General features: G+C 40.2%; 1 protein-coding gene and 1 long non-coding RNA gene across 2 annotated transcripts; one reads left to right on the forward strand and one right to left on the reverse strand.

Moving 5' to 3' along the window:
- Positions 1 to 2,229: 2,229 nt before the first annotated feature.
- On the forward strand, positions 2,230 to 4,488 carry LOC116207922 (disease resistance protein RGA2-like). Its single transcript, XM_031541047.1, has one exon. The coding sequence runs from the start codon at positions 2,230 to 2,232 to the stop codon at positions 4,486 to 4,488; it is 2,259 nt and encodes a 752-aa protein (XP_031396907.1).
- Positions 4,489 to 5,071: 583 nt separating this feature from the next.
- LOC116207180 lies at positions 5,072 to 6,845 on the reverse strand. Its single transcript, XR_004156880.1, has 3 exons — positions 6,589 to 6,845; positions 5,615 to 5,728; positions 5,072 to 5,455 (listed from the first exon to the last, which is right to left on the reverse strand). It is a non-coding gene; the product is annotated as an uncharacterized LOC116207180 (long non-coding RNA).
- Positions 6,846 to 22,786: the final 15,941 nt, after the last annotated feature.

Consider the following 22,786-nt stretch of genomic DNA (forward strand, 5'->3'; position numbering starts at 1 on the left):
CAGACTGAACATGATCCATATGGTACTGGTAGTAAGATCAGGCTCGAAATACTATAGATTACAGTGGCTTTCTCCAGGAACTTCTTTTGAAGCAACCCGCAGTCTCTTTTAGAGATTCAAAATACGAGTAAAAACACTAGGTAATCAGCATCGAGAAGCAATCCTTATAAAAAAAAAAGAAAAAAGAAAAGAAGAGATTATTTCCTGAACAAGCAGGGGAAATTACCTTGATCGTCCGAGGGATCCTTGGGAACCTGAGCCTGCTTAGAGAGGCATGTATTTTCGATGTCTCAAAACTTGAATTAGTGCGAGCTATAAAGTCCAATTGGCATAGCCTACTAAAGGGACCTTCTTAGATTCATCAACTTCTGATACCTATAGTTGTAAGGGAGAAGCTGCTGTGCTCAAGTCCGGAATCTGCTCGAGCATGGGACTCAATAAATTTCACATTGAATTCTTAAACCTTGTTCATTTGCAACTACTAGAACCAGAAAGGAGAGAACGTTCACAAATATATTCATCCATAGGAATAAAGAGTTTTTTTTATGTTTTTAACATAATATGAATTGTACGAGAGATGGTCAAAATTGGTATAGATTTCAGTAAGATATTGTTTGATTGATCCGTAAGCTCGCTAGTGACCTTTGTTGATTATATATATAGAAAAGACTTGCAGTACCTTATGATTGACTTTTGAGGAGCGGAAGACTTCCAGTGAGAGAAATGTTAATTACAAATGGTGCAGATCAGATTAGATCATCATCAATTCTAAATTCACCGTTTTCCTTGGTCCCCTTCTTCCCCGAGATCACAGTTCGATTTCGTTTTGGTATACAGCAGAATAAGCTTTTGGAATTGTCATCCTTCTTTCTTTGAGACAAAGATTCGACAAAAGGTATGGACTCCCTTCTTTCTCTCGCTAACCCACAAATCTACTACTCCTGTGCAGCTATAACGGCTCTCTAAAGAGGCGAAAAAACTCACCTAGATTGTCTGAACAACGCTCCTTGGTCATCTTATCGGTGCTTGGCAAGGGCAGGACTCGGTTCTGTTCAGCACAGTGGCATCCTCGTCCTTGGGATTCTTATTGCTCGGTTTGATAGGGAAAGAAGCATGAATATATATGATTTGCAAGAAATATAATAGCCCTCTAGTTCTGCCGATTGCCTAAATCACCAGATTTTGTTTTGAAACCTGTGCGGGATTTTTTCCTCCAAAAACTCTGCGTGAGCAGAACGCAAAGGAGACAAAGGGGTTCAGTTGAACCCCGATCATGCTCAATTTTCACTAGTTAAACTCCTTTATCTCTATTATAATCAAAACAAGAAAATATATATATATATATATGAAGATACAGTTCATAATCCTAATTATTTGACTGACTGGATGGAGATGAGAAAGAGAACCAGAGGGATGAGTCTCCTCAATTTTTAATCGTTATATATTTCTATCTTTTCCCTTTTCATCAATTGTTTTGTTTCTATTTAATTATGTATTTATTTTATTGTGTTCATCATTTGACAATATCATAATTTCCTGAGATTGGTAGCATAATATCCCGTTCAGTAAATTTTATTCTGAAATTTAAGGCTAATTACATGCACCATCTAGCTTATGGGAGCAGTTGAGTAATCATAAGGTAGTTATGTTTTTCCCTGATAAGTATAGATATGCACATCCATAAGCTTTACATACGTTACAATTACATGCTTGGAGTACTTTCTGTTGATAAGTAAATGTGGAACATTCATTTCGACAACTGGCCTCATTGAAGCCAACCGATCAAGCCCTTGCCAAGTTTATTCAGTCCGCGTTGTTACTCTCCAATATCCTGTAACTCCGTTCGCTGTGCTTTCTTCATCTTTCTAGGTATATAGCATGGCGGAATCGATACTCCAAGGCTTCACACAGAGTTTATTGGATAAGGTAGTCTCCCAGGTTGCTGAAGAAGTTTCCTTGGCTTGGGGCATCAAATATGAGCTCGGTAAACTGCAAAGAACTCTCGTCTCTATCAGAGCAGTCATTGCGGATGCTGAGCAGTGACAGTCCCATGAGAACAAGCTTAAAGTCTGGCTAGAGGATCTTAAAGATGTCTTATATGACTCCGAAAATGTTTTGGATGAATTTGAGTGTGAAGCACAGAGAAAGCAAGTCATTAAGCACGGGCACATGCTCGGAAAGACGCACCACTACTTTTCTTTCTCCAATCCACTTGTCTTCCGTCTTAAGATGGGCCATAAGATCAAAAAGATAAGGATGGGATTAAACAAGATCATAGCCGAGAAGGATGCCTTCAATCTTAATCAGCAGACCAATTTTAGCAGCAGTTCTCGTAGCATATGGCGCGAAACCCATTCACATGTTCATGTGTCAGAAATCATTGGACGAGAGATGGATAGGGATGTGATTGTCAAGCGCTTGTTGTGCCCTGATGCGGACAAGAACCCCTTCATTGTTTCGATTGTCGGAATTGGAGGGATAGGGAAGACTGCCCTTGCCAAGTTGGTGTACAACGATGAGAGGGTAAAACTTCACTTTGATTCGAGAATTTGGGTGTGTGTATCTGATGAGTTCGACCCAAAGATTATACTGCAAAAGATCATCAAGTCAGCAACTCAGGAATCAACAATCGTTCAGAGCATTCATCTTTTAGAGTTGGAGCAACTGCAGGCAAAATTGCAAGAGCTCTTGCAAGACAATAAATTTTTGCTTGTACTGGATGATGTATGGAGCAATAATCGAGGTCAATGGCGTGAGTTGAGGGATCTCCTTACAGGTGGCACTACAGGTAGCAGTGTAATTATGACAACTCGCAGCTCAAAAGTTACATCTGCCGGGGGCTCTCGTTATGATCACAAGTTAAAAGGGCTTTCGCAAGGCGACAGTATCTCAGTACTCAAGAAGGTTTTCGAGGAGGGGCATGGCAGTATGATGAATCCTGAGATCTTGGAGATTGCGAGCCAAATTCTTGACAAATGTAGAGGTGTGCCGCTCGTGGTGAGAGCTCTTGGAGGCTTGCTTTGTTCCAACACCGATATAAGATACTGGAGATCCATCATAGATGAGGACATATTGGCCGTGCTACATGAGGAAGGTGATATCTTGCCAATAATCAGATTAAGTTACGATCATTTGCCAGCTTACTTGAAGAGATTGTTTGCCTTCTGCTCACTGTTTCGCAAGGATTATCTGTTTAACAACATAATCCTAGGAGAATATTGGATAGCAAGTGGACTGATCAGCACATCGCATAATAATCAAAAGCCAGAGGAGGCATGCAACCATTACATAAAAGAGTTGTTGGCAAGATCTTTCTTCCAAGACTTTGAGGAGCACGGCCAAATATTCTCACTTAAAATGCATGATATAGTACATGATCTCGCAGTATCTGTCGCCCAAAATGAGTATCTAGCCGTAAATTCCCACACTGCAAGCATTTCGGATAGAGTCCGACATTTGTCGTTCTCTGCTAGATCCGAAAACCCACCGGTACGTATCCCACAACACCTAAGCCAAGCAAAAAGGTTGCAAACCCTGTTTTCTAGAGAACGTGCTGGTGATGCAAGGCTTCCTAAGGAGTTTTTGAAAGCATGCATCTCTAATTGTAAGTATCTGCGAGTATTAGACTTGCATGGTCTCATTTTCGAGTTGCTGCCTAGTGACATTGATTCCTTGAAGCATTTAAGATATCTAGACCTATCTCACAATCCCAAAATAAAGAGACTGCCTAAATCGATTTGCAATCTACAAAGCTTGCAATGTTTATTTTTTCATGGATGTAAGAACCTTGAAGAATTGCCAAGAGATATGTGGAAGCTTATCAATCTTCATACTTTGGGTATAATGACGAAAGAGAAGAGCTTAAAGAACAGCGGCATAGAACACTTGAAGTCTTTACGAGAATTGAGGATTGTGGGATGCGACAATCTAGAAACTTTGTTTGAAGGGATGAATATGGAAGGCCTTGCTTGTCTTCGCAGGTTGTATATTGTTGACTGTGAGAATCTAACATCCATTCCCATGAGTAGCTTGAAATTTCTTAGTTCCCTAGAGGCTTTAGCTATTTGGAATTGTGGAAAGCTCCATTTGTCCATGGAGGAGGAGATATTCTTCCCATGCCTAAGGACATTGAGTTTTATTGGGTTACCAAAGATGTTGACCTTTCCCAAATGGGTCCAAGGAGCCGCTAACACCTTACAAAGCGTCCTTATCAAAAATTGTCAGCAGCTGGGGGAACTGCCCGAGTGGCTACATAGGCTCTCACGTCTGGAAGCACTAAGACTTGTTGGATGTGATGGCATATCAACCCTGCCGGATGGAGTTCAAGATCTCACTGCCCTCAAATTTCTATGGATTATTGATTGTAGTGAGTTGGGCGGCAAATGTCTACCGAATGGACCAGATTGGCACAAGATTGCTCACATTCCGAATATTAAATTTGATGGTGAAGAGATCCACAAACTCTTTCTCCTAATATCGACCTTTTAAGTGGCAATTTATAATTTCTCATCAGATTGTGCGTAAGATGATAAAAGTGTATTATATACTAAGTCTGGAGGACAATTACACGAATGTTGTTCTTTTTATTTTTTTCTCTCCTACGTAGATAAATTATCTCTACATATATTTTAACTCAAAACCTGCTTGGAATAATCTCAGGGTTTGGATTTCGGTCATTTCACAGTCTCCTCTAAGAAACTTCCATTGTTGGTTCTTAGTCTCGCTCATGATAACGCTCTTCCATATTGTCGGTGACGAACATGGAGGCAGTAGCTTTGTCATCATATGTACACGATTCTTTATTTATCATTTTAAACTCTCGCTACTCTATGTTTGCCTATTTAAGATAACTTGTGTGAACTACCGTATATATGTGCTCAGAACTAGTTTATCGGCTTGTATTGCTATATGTCCATCTGTTCTGTTATATGCTATGTCAGCACAACTGGACTGTTGGCTTGTATTGAAAGACCTTGAGTTGCTTATTATTTGATATGTTCTGTCGATTTAATGCGACAGATATTTGCATGATTTTTATGAAGATAATACTTCTCCAAGTTGCATCGACAGGTTTCATAATCTGACATATTTGACTATTAATGGTTCAAACTCCTTAGTCTTACATATTTGATTAATAACACCTCAAACTTGAGCAATTGAGCGTTCACCGCTCCAAAAAGTGGTTCTTTCTAGTAAGGAGTATGAACCATATCATGCATGCAATAAAAACTACTGATATTTATACATCGCTTATGCAACGCTTCTTGACTTTCTAGTACCCACAGGTTCATCGCTGACTACCGAATAAGCAACAAACTTGGATTGCATCTCTATTCGCTCTCGTCCTCGCTTTCCGGTAAAGTCGAGCTATTCATATTCCTCTCGGGAGATGGAAGCCCTTGATCAGAATCTGAATTAGAACCCTCCCCGTCACTGAGAGACACCACAGCATCACCTGCAGAATGAGATTGAACATGATCTTCAAAATTGTAGTGAGATTGGGCTAATCGGGCAATCTTTTTGAAATAGGAGTAGAAACGCTACTTAGTCAGCATCGAGAAGTAATTCTTATAGCTAAGAAGAGATTAATTTTTGAACAAGTACCGGAAAGTACCTTCAGTGTCACGAGGGAGCCTTGGGAACCCGAGCCTGCAGAGAGAGCCAAGTATTTCGAACTAATATAATATCAGCAGCATTCTCACATTCAGAATACGCCTTCAAAAGGTCCCTGTATCAATCGAAGTCTCAAATATCGAATTCTTGCAAGACTAGTGAAAAATAAAATTAAAGAGTCTACCAACGAAAACATCCTAGATTCATCAACATTAGATACCAATAGTTGTAACGAGTCCTGTATTGGAAGATAACTACCGGCTGAGTCAGACTTCCTCAACGAGGCCTAGAATGCAATAATTACCACTGGCACTTCCAGATTAAAGTAATCACAGGACCCAAAGTTTTGGCTCAAATTTTAATTGTTTCGTTCGTAGCTTGAAACCACTTACACCAGCAAGGAGAACGTTCCTGCTCGAACCTTAGCAAAAATAGGAAATAGAATATCTGTTTAGTGAAAGAATATCATGACCCTAATCGAACTTTTCCAACAAGAAGTTATCATCATTCTGTTCTCACTCAGGCTATCTATCTTACGACCGCATACTAGTGACGCAGGTACCTAGCAAAATATCGTGAAACAGAATGGACAAAGCGTCACAAATTAATATGAACTCCCTCCCTGGGAAGAGGTAGTGCCAGTAAAAGCAGTGGAGAGATATTCCGGTCAATAGAAAAGAGTGCAAGTAAAATTCAAGTATAAGATTGACTCCTCTTCAGTGGCTGCAAGCATTTGAACATGGAACAATCCTATCAGATCGACTAACAAACAGAAACCAATCACCACTGAGGCATTTCATCAAACATTGGAGCTCCTATGTCCCTTAAGTATCTACAGCTAAAAGTTTACACACTTCGGCCATTTGTTAAATATCACACTAAACTCTGAGACATCATCACTCACTTGGAGATCTAAAAATGTCAACTCCCCTCTGCAATGACTCGAATGAAGCGTAAAACCAGCAAAATCGATACCTGGGTCAGCTGGGAGAGAGTCGTCCTCCCTGAAATACAGTAAACAGCGGATTCGGTAGCTTTTTTTTTTTTTTTCCCTTTTATTAAGGGTCGCAAGCCACCGAGAAAAGGAAGTACATGGTGGCACACCTCCTCGCTTGAAATCGAGTTCGATTTTGGTCAGTGGAATTTTTCCGTACCGTTTATACTCTCAAAACTAATAAATTGGTCATATTGCAATTATTAATTCTACGTATAGTTGAGTATACTTCGTCACGTCAGGACAACCTACGTTACCTGTCCAATAGAAATGGCCAACGAAACAGAACTCGAACGCGTTCATTAAGGAGAGGAGACTTCCATTTCTATTTGCTTGATTCAGTCGTTGCTCGACTCTATCTACTTAGCAAAAAAAAACAAAAAAAGACTCAGTCGTTGAGTTGGAAACGGTGCAAGACTTCAATTGGGGTACAAAATGCTAACTTATAATTGAAGCAGCAGCTGTTTCTCATTTCTTGTCATTCACCCTCTTGATTTATTATCTGATCATCTCCTTAATCCGGCTCCCTCAGCACGATTTGGGTTCGTCTTTCAGTACAAGATATATTCGATCCACCATTCTTCGTTTAGTTGCTCGTTTTATTTTACTTGTCCGATCAATATTCGCTGGTATTACTTAAATCATATATGTAACTGAGGCTTAAAGCAAAAAAAAAAAATACATGTGTAACTAAGGCAAGAATTGGGTATATTGAAGCTTTAAGTGGGCGTTGTTTGGAACTTTGGATGGCAAAAGTTCAATAGAGGTGTTAGGAGACGAAGGGTCAAGGGGTTTAGCTCCCGATCGAATTCGATTTTCATTAATAAAACTTCTTTCAACCCATTATAACTTTAAAAAAAATTATGAATGAAAAGATACAGTTAATATATAATAATAATCATAATTATTTTACTGATATGGGTATAGATGAGGAAGAAAGCCAGAAGGATGAGTATCTTTCCCATTATTTAATTATCATTTCTTTTTACATCAATTGTTTTGTTTCCTTTTTCTATTTTCGATTTTTTCGTGTGTGCACTACCCTCTAATTCAAAAAGTCATTTGGCCCCAACTAATTCCGTTCAAGTTGGGTTGACTACTAAGGGGTAAAACTCTCTCAGCATGGATTTTCTTTTTTCATTCACAATATTCGAACTCGAAACCTTACTTAAGGGAAATAAATATAGAAAACCACTCAAATCAACCCAAGTTGACATTCTATTTTTGACTTTGATCGACTGTTCGTCAGTTGACAATATCATAATTTCCTGATTTGCAACATAATATCTTATTCAGTAAATTCTATTTTTGAAATTTAAGGCAGATTGTCTGCACCACATACCTTATGGGAGAAGCTGAGTAATAATTATAAGGTAGTTATGTTTTATAGATATGGATAATTATAATAATTTTTTATAGTTACTTATACATGTTTTTTACGTACATGGATATTACAATTTTCGTTTATTGAATTTTTGGTTATATGCTAACTTTATTTAATTAAATATAAATAAGTTTTCTTCCTTTTTATGGACAAGCATCCACCCAATTTTTTCCTTCGAGCTTAGCCAACTCACCGCTCGCTTATTCTCATTGGCTTATCTATTGCCACTGCTTATAAACTTAAAACATGTCAATTAACTTTCCACTCATCAATTTCTTCTTAATCACAGAAGCTGCCACCACCTTACTTTTTACTATTTACGATAGTTTTGCTCAATCTTCTTGATCTTTTGCATCATTTCGGCCAAACATTCAGAGAGAGAGAGAGAGAGGTATGGAGTTTTGAGTGGAAAAAAATAGAAAATAGGAAATTATCGGATTTTGATGTTATAATGTTTGAGGGGCTTGTGATAGTGAGTAACGTATTCCTAATATCGTATCTTTATCATGATTATAATTAGTTATTTAGAATTATATTTTCATGGCCATATCAATGTTTCGGATCATGCATGTATTTTTTTACGACCGATTACGATATTTGTGAAAGAGTTAGTGAGGTTTTGAGAGGTGGATTAAGATTGATGGAAATTGGTGAGTTCTGTGGCACCCTGAGCTAGTCAAAAGCCGAGCAGTAGGAAAGGGCTGGCTGGAGCATAGGGGTTGCCAGTGTGGAACCACTACTGTGGTCGAGACTTGGGAAAGGGCACATGAACGATTTGAATTCTGGAGGTCTCGACTCCAATTTTTATGATAATATTGAACTCGTGCTATGATCCTGCTAGTTTAGGTTGTGGTTATTCACTGAACGTCAGGCTCACCCTCCAAATGTATTTTCTCGTTGTTTTACAGGTCAGAATGGCGGTGAGACTGTGGCATTTTGTCGGATTTTTCCTCGTTTGATCAAATTTGTAATTCTTTGAATATTCCTCATTTGTAGGAATAGATTAGCATCGTATAAAATTTTTCAGATTTTAGAATTCAATCTTTTAGAACTGGAGCGGCTGCAGGCGAAATTGCAAGATCTCTTGCAAGACAAGAAGTTTTTGCTTGTACTAGATGATGCATGGAGGGATGATCGGGGTTATTGGCATGAGTTGATGGATCTCCTTACTGGTGGCACTACAGGTAGCAGTTTAATCATGGCAACTCTTAGCTCAAAGGATGCATCGGCTGGGGCTTTATGTTACGAGCACAAGTTAGAAGGGCTTTCGCACGGTGATTGTATGAATCTGTTCAAGAAGATATCGGAGGATAGGCATTTTTTGATCATTGGCTTTTCTCCCTGCTGACACGATTTGATAAACATTTGCATGATCTGCATCAAAGATAATACCTCTCCAAGTTGCATCCACAGGTTCCTGGTTTAACGTATTAGATTAATTCTTTAAACTCGAGATATGAAACCAACGTATTCCTTGTCAGTGAGAGACAGCACAACATCACCTGCAAATTCAGACTGAACATGATCCATATGGTACTACTGGCTTGAAATACTATAGACTAGAGTGGCTTTCTCCAAGAACTCCTTTTGAAGCTACCCGCAGTCTCTTTTAGAGATTCAAAATACAAGACTAGGTAGTCAGCATCGAGAAGCAATCCTTATAAATAAATAAATAAATAAATAACAGAGATTATTTCCTGAACAAGCAGCGGAAATTACCTTGATCGTCCGAGGGATCCTTAGGAACCTGAGCCTGCTTAGAGAGCCATGTATTTTCGATGTCTCAAAAATTGAATTCGTGCAAGATATAAAAAACCAATTGACATAGCCTACTAGAGGGACATTCTTAGATTCATCAACTTCTGTTCTGATACCAATAGTTATAAGGGAGAAGCTGCTGTGCTTGAGTCTGGAATCTGCTCGTCGTGAACAATGAACGCAGCTGCTGCAATCCTGTGAATGTGCTGACCAGTGGAATCATGCTCTGGTAGTGCTCGTCGTGAACACTGAACCAGAGCTCTGAAAGCAATCCGTATATTTCCAAAGAACAGAGAATAAACACCTTGTTTTGGTGCCGGCATGGAGAAGTAATTCCTGTACGAGGAAAATGATATGATTTCTTTTTAATTAAGTAGGCACAGGAAAGTACGTACCTTCTATCGCCGAGTGAACCTTGATATACCTGAACCTGCTGAGAGAGGCAAGTACTTTGATCGGTCGGATAAGCAACCATTCTCGCATATAGTTTACACGGCTTCTGTATTGGAGGATGACGCAACGTACACACGAGAACCTGTCACAGACCGTTGATTCCGCAGAATACCGGAACTATAACTTTCAATTCCCTATTGATTCTTTGAATTCCTAGGAAATTGACATCCAACTCGAACAAATCCGAGAATGGGCAAAGAGCATGAAAACTCTAATTTTTATGGAATAATAAAAAAGACAACTACTTTAACCCTAGGGTTTACAAGCTTAAATAGGAATTAAAAACGCCTAAATTGTACGAAATGCATAAACTATTCCTAAAATTATAAAAACGCCCAAATAACATAAAAATGATAGTTTGAGGCCCTAAACAATGGAAGTCGGCTAAAATCTTGTAATTTCACAGCTATAGGCTGTGAATTGTGCTTTGGAGGCCGTTCCTTCAAGACAGAGTTGTTAGAACCTGTTTTTCTAGATGTACCTATTTGTCACCTCTTCTGCCGCATCATTCTTCCATGAATGGAGAGAATTCGTCCTCGAATCGTCATCGTCCAAGCTATCTCCTTGATCTTCACAAATAGAGAGACTAATACATTTCTGTTGTTCTCCCACTTCCTCTGTTGCGTCGGTAGTTAAAATCATCCTTGTCCCTGGAGTTCGAGAAGTTCCAGAAACAACCGGCTTATTTCAGTCGAAACACTCCTTATAGAGATCCCTAAATTTGAACCAGTCGTCCCGGTTTTAGAACTCCAATGTCCAACCATTATCCCCCGTCCAGATAGTAGCATAGCTGAACCAGTTCGATACATCAGGCTTCATCACTTCATTCGCCTTGTAAGTGTACCTTGTTAGCCCCTCTCTTTTGACCACAAGAAACCACTCCCCTGATGCTGAAGGTTCTAAAAGAACAGTTGCTCCTTCTTCTCTAAAGTACTTGTCTGATTCGATAATCAATAGATTCGCAAAACAAGAAGTTGAGTCTATATCTTGTAGGGGTGCCAATGCAGTGGTAGCAGTAGGCATAGCTGTGGAGATGTCATTAACAACTTGAGCAGGTTTTTTACGGCTAGATCTTCTAACTTTCCTACCTGACACTATAGAGGAGAACGGGAACCCATTCTTCTTGGCACTTACAATATCTGAAGCTAATGCTCCATTGTTCTTGTCCAAATCCATAAGGGAAGGATTTCTAGCTCTAACTGTCTTGAAAGAGCTACGCCTCTTGCGTATGCCATGGGTGTTCACACCATGCCTTGATGGGGCAGAACGTCCATTTGATTTCAAAGTCCTAAGAGGCAGGTGTAGCACTAACCTGCCACCTGAGGCATCAACGACTGGCTTGGTATTGGAAGGTAAAGAAGTTCGGTCACTTGATGGTTCAACGTCATCATCGCTGCCTATTTGCTCATCAGTTAAATTATTTACACGAGGTGATGGCACGGGATGATGCTTCAGGAAGATACCGAAATGGATGGACCTGAAACAATCTGGAATGGCGGAAAAATTAGCCAAAAACATCAGTATATCATCTCTGGTCCCAAACAACTTGCAAATCCCAGAGCCAAATGTGGATGAAGGGTCCCACAAGAAATGAACTCCATGAGACGAATAAACCCCTCGGATCAGGTCCTCCGACAATAACCCAGAAAGCTCATACATCTCCAAGTTGACCTTCCTCATGTAACTCAATATAGAAAAAAGAAATCCAACAAACCCGGAATCCTCACTGCAAGAAGCTGACTTTATGACAAGCTAGTCCCCTAAACGGGACGCAAGTGTCTGCCTTGATGCCCTTAGCTTTCAGCCTCTTTGGCCTCCGTGAGATGTGAATCTCGTACTTCTTTTTATCTAAATCGCTTATGTCCGGTGCCTTCCTCTTCCTCCGTCTTCGGCAGGAGACAACGCCAAACATCTTATCCACATCACTAATTACACCCTCCACCACAGCCACGGGCTTGGCATTGGGCATCTCGTGATCTTTGCCATCCCCAGTGTTGGTGGCAACGGCTTCTTGTTTCCAGTTCACATTCTTTGCCCACCCAATTTGCTTGCCACTGCCTTTGCTATCCACGAAGCTGTACCACTCATCCTTCTCGCCCAATTCTTCTCTCCTAGATGATTCACTTTCCATGTCTTCCTTCTCACACATCAAATTGGGCACCCCATCTCTTGTAACAATCTCCTCCTCCTCGTCAAACTCGGGCTCTCCATCGCCTCCCGCTACAAAAAATGCGCCATCAGACGGATCCTCTTCGAAAAACAAAGTCGCATCCCCTTCAGAATTGGAATCATACTCAATTTCCTCCAAGTTTGCAGTCGAATTAGGGACTCGGTCGCGCCTCGGGTCGACCTTCTGTCGGGTCTCCATAACCGCCCCCATCCTCTCAATTAGGCGATCCAGAGCCACGTTCAGCCTACGAACTAGCCGAGTATCAATGATCTGCTCGATCCTCCGATCTAGTTCGTCCTTCTCCGCAACACGACGTTGATTAGCCATTCTTCGGGGCAGCATCGCTGATCCAAGAGCGAACACAGCTTTGATACCAATTACATTGGCAGAGCTGGTGTTTGCTAATGAGGCTTGAAGGATGCCAGTGTTCGCTGGCACTTCCAGTTTAAAGTAATCATGGGACTCAATAAATTTCGGGTTGAATTCTTAAACCTCGTTCATTTGCAACTTTAAACTACAACTAGAACCAGAAAGAAGAGAACATTCACAAATTTATTCATCCATAGGAATAAAGAGTTTTTATGTTTTTAACATAATATGAATTGTACGAGAGATGGTCAAATTGGTATAGACTTCAATAAGATATTGTTTGATTGATCCGTACGCTCGCTAGTGACCTTGTTGATTATTTTTCCAAACATATTGTGACTACTTTCATCAATTGCTGACAGTTGTCTACAGATAGATCAAAGCTTGATAAGATGTGAGAGGGACTGAGAGGGGATTGGGAGAGGTTGCAAGAAGGATCATCCACGACTACTTACTGGGTGGGGTTACGATCGTTACGTAAAGGTATCAGAAGGATTGACTACCCTTACCGACTGACAGCACTCATACCTACATGCTTGACTCAGGCGTTGACTTGGGAACAAGTAGAAGACTTCAATCAATTGGGATGCAAAATGCCAAATAACAACCGACTGGAGATGCAATTTTCTCATTTTCTAGTTTACCCCTCTCGATCTCATAATAATCAAAAGAAGAGAATGTATGTATATATATATATACATATATGAATGAAGATACATTTCATAATCCTAATTATTTGACTGACATGGATGGAGATGAGAGAGAGAGCCAGAGGGATGACATATAAGTCTCTATCGTTATATATTTCTATCTTTTCCTTTTTCATCAATTGTTTTGTTTCTACTTATTTATTTATTTATTTATTTATTGTGTTCATCATTTGACAATATCATAATTTCTTGAGATTGGTAGCATAATATCCCGTTCAGTAAATTTTATTCTAAAATTTAGGGCTAATTTATCTGCACCATCTAGCTTATGGAAGCTGCTGAGTAATCATAAGGTAGTTATGTTTTTCCCCGATATGTATAGATGCAGATCCATAAACTTTACATACGTTACATTACATGCCTGGAGTACTTTCTATTGATATATAAATGTGGAACATTCACTTCGACAGCAGGCCCCCGTTGAAGCCAACCGATCAAGCCCCTGTCGAGTCCATTCAGTCCGCATCCTTACTCTCCAATATCGTGTAACTCTGTAGGCTGTGCTTTCTTCATGTTTCCAGGTATATAGCATGGCAGAATCGATACTCCAATGTTTCACACAGAGTTTATTGGATAAGGTAGTCTCCCTTGCTGCTAAAGAAGTTTCCTTGGCTTGGGGCGTCAAATATGAGCTCCATAAACAGCAAAGAACTCTTGTCTCTATCGGAGCGGTCATTGCAGATGCCGAGCAGCAGCAGTACCATGAGCACAAGCTTAAAGTCTGGCTTGAGGATCTTAAAGATGTCTTGTATGACTCCGAAAATGTTTTGGATGAATTTGAGTGTGAAGAACAGAGAAAGCAAGTCATTAAGCATGGGCACGCGCTCGGAAAGACACACCACTAATTTTCTTTCTCCAATCCACTTGCCTTCCGTCTTAAGATGGGCCATAAGATAAAAAAGATAAGGATGAGATTAAACAAGATTATAGCCGAGAAGGATGCCTTCAATCTTAATCAGCATACCAATTTTAGTAGCGGTTCTCATAACATATGGTGCGAAACCCATTCACGTGTTAATGTGTCGGAAATCATTGGACGAGACAGGGATAGGGATGTGATTGTCAAGCACTTATTGTGCCCTGCTGCGAACAAGAACCCCTTCATTGTTTCGATTGTCGGAATTGGATGGATAGGGAAGACTGCCCTGGCCAAGTTGGTGTACCACGATGAGAGGGTAAAACTTCAATTTGATTCCAGAATTTGGGTATGTGTATCTGAAGAGTTCGACCCAAAGATTATACTGCAAAAGATTATCAAGTCAGCAATTCAGAAGTCAACAATCATTCGGAGCATTCATCTTTTAGAGTTGGAGCAACTGCAGGCAAAATTGCAAGAGCTCTTGCAAGACAAGAAATTTTTGCTCGTACTGGATGATGTATGGAGCAATAATCGGGGTCAATGGCGTGAGTTGGGGGATCTCCTTATAGGTGGCACTACAGGTAGCAGTGTAATAATGAAAACTCGCAGCTCATAAGTTACATTTGTTGGGGGCTCTCGTTATGATCGCAAGTTAAAAGGGCTTTTGCAAGGTGACAGTATCTCAATACTCAAGAAGGTTTTAGAGGATGGGCATGGCAATATGATGAATCCTGAGCTCTTGGAGATTGCGAGCCAAATTATTGACAAATGTGGAGGTATGAGCTCGTGGTAAAAGCTCTTGGAGGATTACTTTATTCTAACACCGATATAAGATACTGGAGATCCATCATAGAGGAGGACATATTGGCCATGCTACATGAGGAAGGTGATATCCTGCCAATAATCAGATTAAGTTACGATCATTTGCCAGCTTACTTGAAGAGATTGTTTGCCTTCTGCTCACTGTTTCGCAAGGATTATGTGTTTAACAACATTATCCTAGGAGAATATTGGATAGCAAGTGGACTGATCAGCACATCGCATAATAATGAAAAGCCAGAAGAGGCATGCCACCATTACATAAAAGAGTTGTTGGCAAGATCTTTTTTCCAAGACTTTGAGGAGCACGGCCAAATATTCTCATTTAAAATGCATGATATAGTACATGATCTTGCAGTATCTGTCGCCCAAAATGAGCATCTAGCCGTAAATTCCGACACTGCAAGCATTTTAGATAGAGTTCGACATCTATCATTTTTTGCCAGATTGGACAATCCATGGGCATGTATTACACACCATCTAAGCCAAGCAAAAAAGTTGCAAACTTTCCTAATACCACTGATACTCCCTTATCTCACTTAAGCAACAAATGCTCTCAAAGTCTGCAAGTAATGCATAACAACAATTTCACTTTTCTCTCTATGTATGTATTCACGTCTGCAAGTAGTTGGAGAACTATAGACACACACTCACACTGATTGAACAACAGAGATAATGATAGAGAAAGATGAAGAAAAACTTCATATTCTTAAAACTGAACGTAACATCATCAGCCCTTTACATAACAAGCCATAACCAACTAAAAGTAACGGCTTCCTACGGGAGAATATTTGAAGTTCAAAAATAAATTGTCTAACTTAACTACTACATTGCAGTTAATTACAACACAAGACAGACAAACAACTAAACAGATAAACTAAACAGTAGTGGATCCAAATCTCCAACACTCCTCCTTGGATCAGAGACTGGTACACACACCAACCATCTTTCTCAGGTGCTCGAACCTTCCCACATGAAATGACTTGGTGAATAAATCAGCCATTTGATCTTCTATTCTGCAGTAAACAAGCTTAATCTCACCACTTTGTTGTACTTCCCTGAGATAATAGAACTTCAACTTGAAGTGCTTTGTTTTCCCATGGAAAACTGGATTTTGAGAGATGGCAAGAGCTGCTTGGTTGTCAACAAATATCTCAGTTTCATGGTCAGAACCCATCCCTAAGTCAGCCATCAACTTCCTTAACCAGATTGCCTGGTTTGCTGCTGCTGTGGCAGCAGTTGGATAAATTTTTCAAATAAAATGGACTTAATTCGAACTTGAAGCCATATGCAATCTAAAAATTTAAGCCAATAGGTTACTGGGCCTTTGTCTTTTATAAACTGCCCAATTTTTCTTTCTTTGACCGGTGTGGGACAATTTGTCTCTTTCTCCCTCACCACTTTTTCTCCAACATCCCGCCCTCACGTGATATCGTGTCGTCTTACACAAGCCATGTGGCCTAAACCAATCGACGAGACCACTCATGTATACACACGACTTAACCACACCCGCCCTTACTTCAAAGTCCTAACATTGGACACAACGGGTGACTGCTCGAGGTGCATGTTACACTTACACTCGAGCCTACGGGTCACATGGACCAACGCATATGCGCACTTCACGACACGAAGGCGCCCTACACGCCCAAGATTGTAACCATGGGCTTTGATACCAGTTGGATAAATTTTTTAAATAAAATGGGTCTAATTTGGACTTGAGCCCATTTGCAACCCAAAAGCTTAAGTCAATAGGTTACTAGGTATTTGTCTTTTATAAACTGCCCAATTTTTCTTTCTTTGACTGGTGTGGCACAATTTGTCTCTTTCTCCCTCACCACTTTTTCTCCAACAGTCCTCCCTGAAAATAGTTAAAGAAGAAACAAACCGTGACAAGGAGTAAGACATTGAGTTGAACTTCATTTATATGTACATAGCATGAAATACAAGGGTGGTGGGGTGCTCGAGAGAATCATCTCAAGTATTGCTATACCTGCGTTATGCAATTTGCAATTAGTTTGTCTGTTTATTGTGTTGTTGTTATGCAGCACTTAGATTATTGGCTTGCATTGAAAGACCTCAAGTCACTTGGTATTTCATATGGTCTGTCGATTTAATGCTAGAAGCATTTGCATGATCATTATAAGGATAATACCTCTTCGAGTTGATTCGACAAGTTCATAGTCTTAACATATTTGCTAATGCTTCAAAATCGAGATATTTGTTACTCCCTTAACTCACTGTTTCAACAGTTTCTCAATGTCTGCAAGTATTGAAGAACAACACTCTCACTTTTCACCTCAGTATATGCACTCTCATCTGCAAGATGTTGCAGAACTGCACTCACGCACATACAGAACAATAGAGAGATGGATAGGAGAGAATTGAGAGAAGAGTAAAACTTCATTACTTCAACACACTGTCTGGTACAAAACACCTACATATATAGAAATTGTCATGTAACTGCCCTACGGTTTGAATTTAAATGCAGCATCCACTTAACTGCCTACAAGAGATCAACTGACTTCGAATAACTAACTTACAGACAACATAACTGACAGAAAAAACAACAGACAGACAGTAACTTGGATTAGTGACTGATCCATCCATCCAACACTCCTCATTGGATCATGAGCTGATACAAAACTCCAATTTTTTCCTTAGGCCACTCAACTTTGTGACAACAAGATGACTTGGTGAACAAATCAACCAACTGGTCCTCGTTTTTGCAATACACCAGTTTAACTCCTCTAGGTTGTTGTACCTCTCCAAAATAGTAGAACTTCACCTTGAACAATTGAGCAGCTTCTTCTAAACCAAAATCTAAGTTTTCCTTCAACTTCCTTGACCAAATTGCCTTGTACTTATTGACAGAACCTTCATCCCATTTCTGGTTTTTCTCAACCATGCTCAACTCCTCCTGCATTACACCTTTCCACTGGTCTTCTTTGGCTTCCTCTAAGCATGCTGGCTCAAAGACAGCTACATTACACCTTTGGTACACTTCTGTTAGTGATCTGGTGCCTCTTATTACTACTTCCTCAAAATCCAATGCTTCAACATGCTCCTCAGATTGTATGTTTTGAGGTGCAATCTGCAATTGTTGTGTAGCACTATTCCCATTCTTTTCAATCTCCTCAATCTAAATTTCCATTGCTACATGCCTTTTGTCCATTGGATTGAACAAAAAACCTTCATCTCTCATGGGAATCACGAGCATTGTCTTCCCATCAACATCTGCAATAACACATTCCTACTTCTCAGACACTACCTTGAATCCCTTCTTAACCAACTGACTAACACTACGTAAGTTTTGGTCAATTTGAGGCACAAATAACACTTCAGTAATAAGCTTAGTACCACCAGGATCCTCAATCAATACATCTCATTTTCCTTCAACAGCAATGAAATCACCATTCCCTATTCTCACTTTTGACTTTACTGACCTGTCTAACTTACAAAACAAGCCTTCATTCCTGTCATATGGTTAGTACTACCACTATCTACAAGCCAGCCATCCCTAGATGCATTTGAAGTAAAGCAGGAGGCCACAAACAGATGCTCTACCTCATTTGCTTCTGCAGTCTGTGCTTCTCCAAAATGATAATGCTTCTCCCTGCAAATCCTCTCCACATGCCCCATTTTGTGGCATTTTCTGCACTTTACATCAGGTCTCCTCCAGCATCTGAAGTGAGGTTGGCCCTTCTTCCCACAATGCTTACAAGGATCTGAATAACCCTTGCCATCTCCAGCATCTGAACTTGTGCTCCCTTGGTTGTTTACAGGATTGCCTTGCTTCACTTTAGCTTGCAATGCACCCTCTACTAGCTCTTCTCTCTTCATCATTCTCCTATGTTCTGGTGCTTGTAAAGCACTTAGAACTTCGGCAAACTCCTTTGTATTCTCCAGTGAAGCAATGGTTGCTTCATATCTTTCTGGTATTGAAACTAGCAACTTTTGCACCAACCTTGCTTCACTTAAGTCAGTCCCTAACACTAGTAATTTATTTGCTATTTCCACAAGCTTATCTGCAAATTGCTTCACTGTTTCACTCTCATTCATTTGCAACCTCTCAAACTCTCTCATAAGGTTGAGAACCTTCATAACTCTAATCTTCTCATCTCCTTCATACTTAGTCTTCAAGTAGTCCCATATCGCCTTGGCTGACTGAAGCCTCATAATCCTTGTGAAAAGAGTGGCTGATACTGCAGCATAAAGGCATGATTTTGCCTTACCCTTTCTAGTTACCCTCTCCTTATGATATCTTATTTGATTCACCTTGGGGTTGTCTGGCAGGGCAGCCACTTGATAGTCTTCTTCAACTGCTTCCCACAGATCAGCCCCTTCCATGTATGCCTGCATCTTCACAGCCCACACGTGGTAATTCTCTCCACCAAACACAGGTGGTGTTATGGTGGAGAATCCCGATGTTGAAGTAGTAGCCTCCATCTTCAACTGATTTCCTTCTTGCGTTTCTCCTCTTGCTCCACAGATCCCTTAAGATTCTTCACAACTTTGATACCACTGTTACTCCCTTAACTCATTGTTTCAACAGTTTCTCACTGTTTGCAAGTATTGAAGAACAACACTCTCACTTTTCACTCAGTATATGCACCCTCATCTGCAAGATGTTGTAGAACTGCACTCACGCACATACAGAACAACAGAGAGATGGATAGGAGAGAATTGAGAGAAGAGTAAAACTTCATTACTTCAACACACTGTTTGATACAGAACACCTACATATATAAAAATTGTCTTGTAATTGCCCTACGGTTTGAATTTAAACACAACATCCACTTAACTGCCAACAAGAGATCAACTGACTTCGAATAACTAACTTACAGACAATATAACTGACAGAAAAAACAACAGACAGATAGTAACCTGGATTAGTGACTGATCCATCCTTCCAACAATATTGCGTAATCAATGCTCTCTGCGCTACAAAATCTCACGTATTAATTGAAGCTCACATTTTCCAATTTTATATGCTAGAAAGATACTCTGAAATAGTCCAGAAGTATTCTTTCAAACAGAGTATGAACCATGGGCTATAAAATCTTCTGATTTCCATATACCGCAAACACGGAACACTCACTTTCTAATCTCCACAGGTTCCTAGCTGAGCAACTAGAGACTCTGAATCTAGAACAAACAACAAATTGGGCCGCATCTCGATTCACTATTTTCCTCGCTTTACGGTAAAGTTGAGTTATTCATATTCTTCTTGAGTGGAGGAAGACAGAATTGGAATTAGTATCCATCTCGTCATGAGAGACACCACAGCCATCACCTGCAGAATGAAGATTGAACATGATGCTTATAAATGTGGTAAGATCGGGCTAATTGGGAAATCTTTTTTAAAATAGGAATAGAAACACAATTTAGTCAGCATCATCGAGAAGTATTTCTCATATCTAGGAAGAGATTATTTTTCTGAACAAGCAGAGGAGGGTCCCTTGATTGTCCGAGGAAGCCTCGGGAACCTGGGCCTGCTGAGGGCGCCCAGTATTTTGGACTGATGTAATATCATCCCCCATTCTCACATTCGGAGTATGCCTTCAAAAGCTCCCTGTATCAATCGAAGTCTCAAATATCGAATTCTTTACGTTATAGTAATTGGTAACTGTGAGAGCCTGACATCCATTCGGACGGGCAGATTGAAGTTTCTGACTTCTATGAAGATTCTATGTATTTTTGCCTGCGAAAAGCTTGATTTGTCTTTGGAGGAAGAGGAGGACTTTTTTCAGTCATGCCTTCAGACATTGTATAGTGATGGGTTACCAAGTATGTCGACCTTTCCCAAATGGGTCTGAAGAGCTGCTAGCACCTTAGCGCACCTGCATATTGGCCATTGTCAGCAGGTGAAGGAATTACCTGAGCGGCTCCATAACTTCTCGCATCTGGAAATCCTTTTAATTGATGGGTGTATTTGGTATGCTGCCCATACCTGATGGAGTCCAAGACCTCGCAGCCCTCAAATATCTGAGAATCGATGACTGCGGGGAGTTGGGTGGACGATGTCGACCGGATGGGCCAGATTGGCAAAAGATCGCTCACATTCCAAATATCGTGATTGATTTTGAGAAGATCGTTACTAATTGAGTTGCAGGTACGTGCCCCAATATCAGCACCATTTCCTCTTAAGGGCAATTAATAATATAAATAAAGTCTTGACTCGAGGAAAGTTACTTCTGTTTGCTCTCTATTCTGTGTAGATGGATGAGTTTCGCATGTATTTTAACTCAAAACCTGCTTGGAATCTCAGGGCTTGATTTCATTCAAGTCACACCGTCGCCCCTAAATGACTTCCATTGGTGGTTCTTGGTCTCACTCAAGATACCGGTCTTCCATGTTGTTGTCCGTGAATTGTCAAAGCAGTTTCATAGTGATCATGTGGACGTGCTTTCATAAATAGAAACTCAGTACCTACTTTGCTTTACCTTATTATTAGGACAACTTATGAGTAACTATCATGTGTGCTCGGTACTTGGATATCGGCTTGTACTGATGGTATATGTCCGAGGCTGTTACTTTGTCTATTGTGTTATGATTATGTCAGTGCTTGGATTATTGGCTTGTATGGAAAGACCAGCTTGAGTTGTTTGTCATTTGATACATTCTTTTTTCTTTTTTCTTTTTTGATTATTGGCTTTTATCGCTGTTGACACAATGTGATAAACATTTGCATGATCTGCATCAAAGACAATACCTCTCCAAGTTGCATCCACAGATTCCTCGTTCAACGTATTAGATTAATTCTTTAAAGATATTCATGCGTATACTTTGTGTGCACTAGGTCATTACTGAAACCAACGTATTCATCAATATTCACTTATATTTTTCCACCTTTTATTTACTGGAAAAGTTGCCCCCGAAAACTGTTCTTTCAAACCAAGAGTTGTGAACCATCTAAGATAAAACGTACTGATTTCCATACATCACAAACGGATGACACTTTTTCACTTTTTACCCAATGGACTCGTAGCTGACTACAAAATAAACCTTGGACTGCATCTCTATTCACTCTCTTCCTCACTTTCGGGTAAGGTCAGGGGATTCATATTCTTCTCGAGGGGTGGAATCCCTTCATCAGAATTGGAATAGGAACCCTCCTTGTCAGTGAGAGACACTACAGCATCACCCGCAAATTCAGACTGAACATGATCCATAGGGTACGGGTGATAAGATCGAGCTCAAAATACTATAAACGACAGTGGCTTTCTCCAAGAACTCCTTTTGAAGCAACCCGCAGTCTCTTTTAGATATTCAAAATACGAGTAAACACACTAGGTAGTCAGCATAGAGAAGCAATCCTTATAAAATAAAAACAAAAAAGAGATTATTCCCTGAACAAGCAGCGGAAATTACCTTGATCGTCCGAGGGATCCTTGGGAACCTGAGCCTGCTTAGAGAGCCATGTATTTTCGATGTCTCAAAAATTGAACTCGTGCAAGATATAAGAACCAATTGATACAGCCTACTAAAGGGACCTTCTTAGATCCATCAGCTTCTGATACTGATAGTTATAAAGGGAGAAGCTGCTGTGCTCGAGTCCGGAATCTGCTCATCGTGAACACTGAACGCAGCTGCTGCAATCCTGTGGATGTGCTGACCAGTGGAATCATGCTCTGGTAGTGCTTGTCGTGAACACTGA

The sequence above is a fragment of the Punica granatum genome, chromosome 5 (genome assembly GCF_007655135.1).
Source record: "Punica granatum isolate Tunisia-2019 chromosome 5, ASM765513v2, whole genome shotgun sequence".
Classification (NCBI taxonomy): Eukaryota; Viridiplantae; Streptophyta; class Magnoliopsida; order Myrtales; family Lythraceae; genus Punica; species Punica granatum.